A 3,094-nucleotide genomic window follows, 5' to 3' on the forward strand; every position below is an offset into this window, starting at 1 on the left:
TCATTGCGCTGCACAAGTTTGAGTATTAATTTGAGCGACCTCTATTGATTCGCAAGTATCTTTGCCTGAGGCTGAGGTACCATTCCGTGGAACGTAATAACGATTCCTCATTTCGTTGTCTCCCAGAGTAAATTCGACCACTGAATTTGTTGCTTCCTCAAAAACTAGCATCTCAAGTCTGTGCATCAACAGATTGAATTCGTCTTTGCTATTGACAAGGCTCAAACGCACGTAGCTGCTGTTTGCACCAAATACACGCCCTCGGCGGCCTAAGATCTTTGCTGCACGTAGGACAGCATGACAGTCTTTCTCTTCTTCCTCGTTGCATTTGATCCAAGCAAAAGCTGTATGCATAATCCAAAGCCCATAAAGATCATCTAAAAATGAATATCTATTTAGCAACTAATTTGCTACATAAATTTTACTAGGCTGCAGTCTCTTTTAGTTTTAAGCCGGGCTGTTAGTTTGCAACTCGCGGCTAGCACAAATTTCCTTTTGGCAAGTTGATGTCTTTATAGAGCATATTCTTTCACATAATTAGTCTCCACAAAGTTTGAATTTTTGATTGAGCTTTTAATGTATTTGAAGAACTATAGAACATTAAAATATAACCTGGAGCAGGAGACCTTATTTCTGATGAAAATGTGCAATAATGTGGCTTGAGTTCTTGGATGGAGAATCGTTTTGATGATGCTGATAAAATTTTCCTTAATTTTTGCCATCGTAACTTCATAGTTTCATAGCCAAAGTCAAAGAAATTTCGTCCATCCCCTTGAAGGACTACATTTAAAAGCTTCGAAGCTCTCAGCTGAGTTTCTCTGGCTATTCCATAGGTGTTTAGATCGATGTAATTCACCATTCTGTCATATACATTTTCGTCTTTGATGACTGCCCACCTGGAAGATGACAAATCATGTGATCAATTTTCTTTATGGCAAATTATTACACAATGAATAAATGGCTTTTCATTTTCCCTATACTATTGTAAGCATGGTTAGCAATTAATATTGGTAGATTCTGATACAACTCAACCGAATCATAACCGGAACTGATATCGATCCCCGAATTGTAGATAATATCATATCCGTGGTGACTCGTTCTGACTCGATCGATATTGGCCGATTTGGATCCGTGATACATGGTATCAGTCGATATATCCGAATCAATTCGGAATCAATTTGGATATTTTTTCAGATTGTACATATTTTGCTATTTTCTAATTTTAGTAATTTTTATAAAATTTTTGAAAATTTTTATATGGTATAATAGATGTATCACTCAATATTCAACTGATATGCGGCGACGAACGGATGTAGAACAAGTGCGACTACGAACCATGATTGTAAGGGATCAAGATATACGTACCCTAAACGGCTTCCAGCATGACCGGTGAGCTTAGAAAGTGTGAAAATCATGAGATCTTCATCTATTGGAGATGGAATTGACGTATAATGTGGCCAATAGTAGGCGAGATCATGAATTTGCTTGGCATTCGGGCCTCGAAGGATGGCAGTCTTTAACTGACCATCAGGGTTGTTAGGCGAAGTGACAAACTCAATGAAATTCATTGAAGAATTTGATGATCTTTTCCACGACATTGTATCTCCACTGAAGTTGAAATTCATTGATTTGAAGAGTTCTGTTTGAGATTTATAAACCTATCATGAGTAGTAACGGAAAATGATTAACTTCATCAAGCATAAAAAAAGAGTAATATATAATTCTTGACCAGATTTGGCTTCAAGTGTTGGAGATGATAATTCACTTGATGTTTTCAATGACTAACCGGGTAATATGGCACAGATGCAACGACCTTTGTAGGTGATGATGAAACCTTGGATGAAAGAGCATTTACCGCTGCACTAAGAAGCTGAGTCGAGCCACCGCCAAAGACTATGTATTTGCCGTCTGTGATTGCATTCCCAGCTGTAGCATGCAGCTTTCGTATTTGCTTCTCCAGTTCTTTAGATGTTAGTGAACCATCTTCAAATTCATAGCCCATGCGATGCCATCCTGCCACCATAGTTGCACTACTTGCTGCATTCTTCCTCCAGAAAGGCTCCAAGAACGTCGGGTTTCCGCTGCATGCAACCAAGAGAGTCAAGATTAGATTTCAACGTTTTTTCAGTCCAATTCAACATATACAAGGGCAGCAGTTCTGATTCATCAACTAAAACTGTAACGTAGAATTTTTTTGCTTATCCAAAAGTATCAGAACTTTGCAAAAAGTTTGCGAGTATAGACCACTGGATAAGGGATTTCAAAAAATTCAATCTAGAATTCACAACGGTATAAAACCAAAATTTTCAGACCTCCCTTCCCCCCCGCTCTAGTTCTATCTGTGGTTAGACTAATACCTATCAGCGTCTGCAATGCAGTCAGGTATAAGCTCTGAACAATCATGGCCTGTATAGCATCCATTACATTCACAAACTGGTTTTCCACCATCTAAAACTAAGCCATCTAGGTAGGCACTTCCATGGCCTGAGCATGAAACTGAAGCAGCAGCTTCAGCTTCCGCAGCAGCTTCAGCTTCCGCAGCTGCTTTTTTGCTCCAACTCAGCTCTGAATTACGACTAATTACCAAAGAAAAGAGAAGAAAATTGAGCGATACGGACCAAACCAAGAAAAATTTGTATGTCAAGCTCAAATATTGCTTCTCCATTTTTCAAACGTATCTGATGTGATCATAAAAGTTGTGACTCGTCTCCTTATATATTGGTTCTAGTGGATTCTGTAAAATTACCAGCAAAGTTATTTACATGAGGTTTGATAAATGACTTAGGAAAATTCTTTGGAGAGTTTTTTTTTTTTTTTTTTTTATCTTAATGACTCATGCAATATAAAGATAATACAACTTGGATATTGACCATGAATAAGACAATGCACTTGCGCAATATATGTAAACTCACCGCAAGTTGTCTTGCAAAAAAAAAATAGCGAAAGTAGATCACACGCACGGTCTCTTTGTTTGCAGGAGATTTTATAATCTAAGTGTTTCATTCAAAGTTTTGTTTGACAATCTGAAGGTAGTAGTGGAAAATTTAGACATAGATTTCATTTCTTTAAAGTTGTTAAGCCTTTCAAGATGCAT

The 3,094-nt window shown here is 37.7% G+C and overlaps 1 protein-coding gene across 1 annotated transcript; it reads right to left on the reverse strand.

The window, feature by feature from the left end:
- Window positions 1–2,665, reverse strand: LOC113750704 (tryptophan aminotransferase-related protein 3-like). Its single transcript, XM_027294652.1, has 5 exons — window positions 2,358–2,665; window positions 1,787–2,081; window positions 1,366–1,658; window positions 613–896; window positions 1–344 (listed from the first exon to the last, which is right to left on the reverse strand). The coding sequence occupies exons 1-5, from the start codon at window positions 2,663–2,665 to the stop codon at window positions 1–3; spliced, it is 1,524 nt and encodes a 507-aa protein (XP_027150453.1).
- Between the last annotated feature and the right edge of the window lie 429 nt (window positions 2,666–3,094).

The sequence above is a fragment of the Coffea eugenioides genome, chromosome 10, assembly GCF_003713205.1.
Source record: "Coffea eugenioides isolate CCC68of chromosome 10, Ceug_1.0, whole genome shotgun sequence".
In the NCBI taxonomy this organism is placed as follows: domain Eukaryota; kingdom Viridiplantae; phylum Streptophyta; class Magnoliopsida; order Gentianales; family Rubiaceae; genus Coffea; species Coffea eugenioides.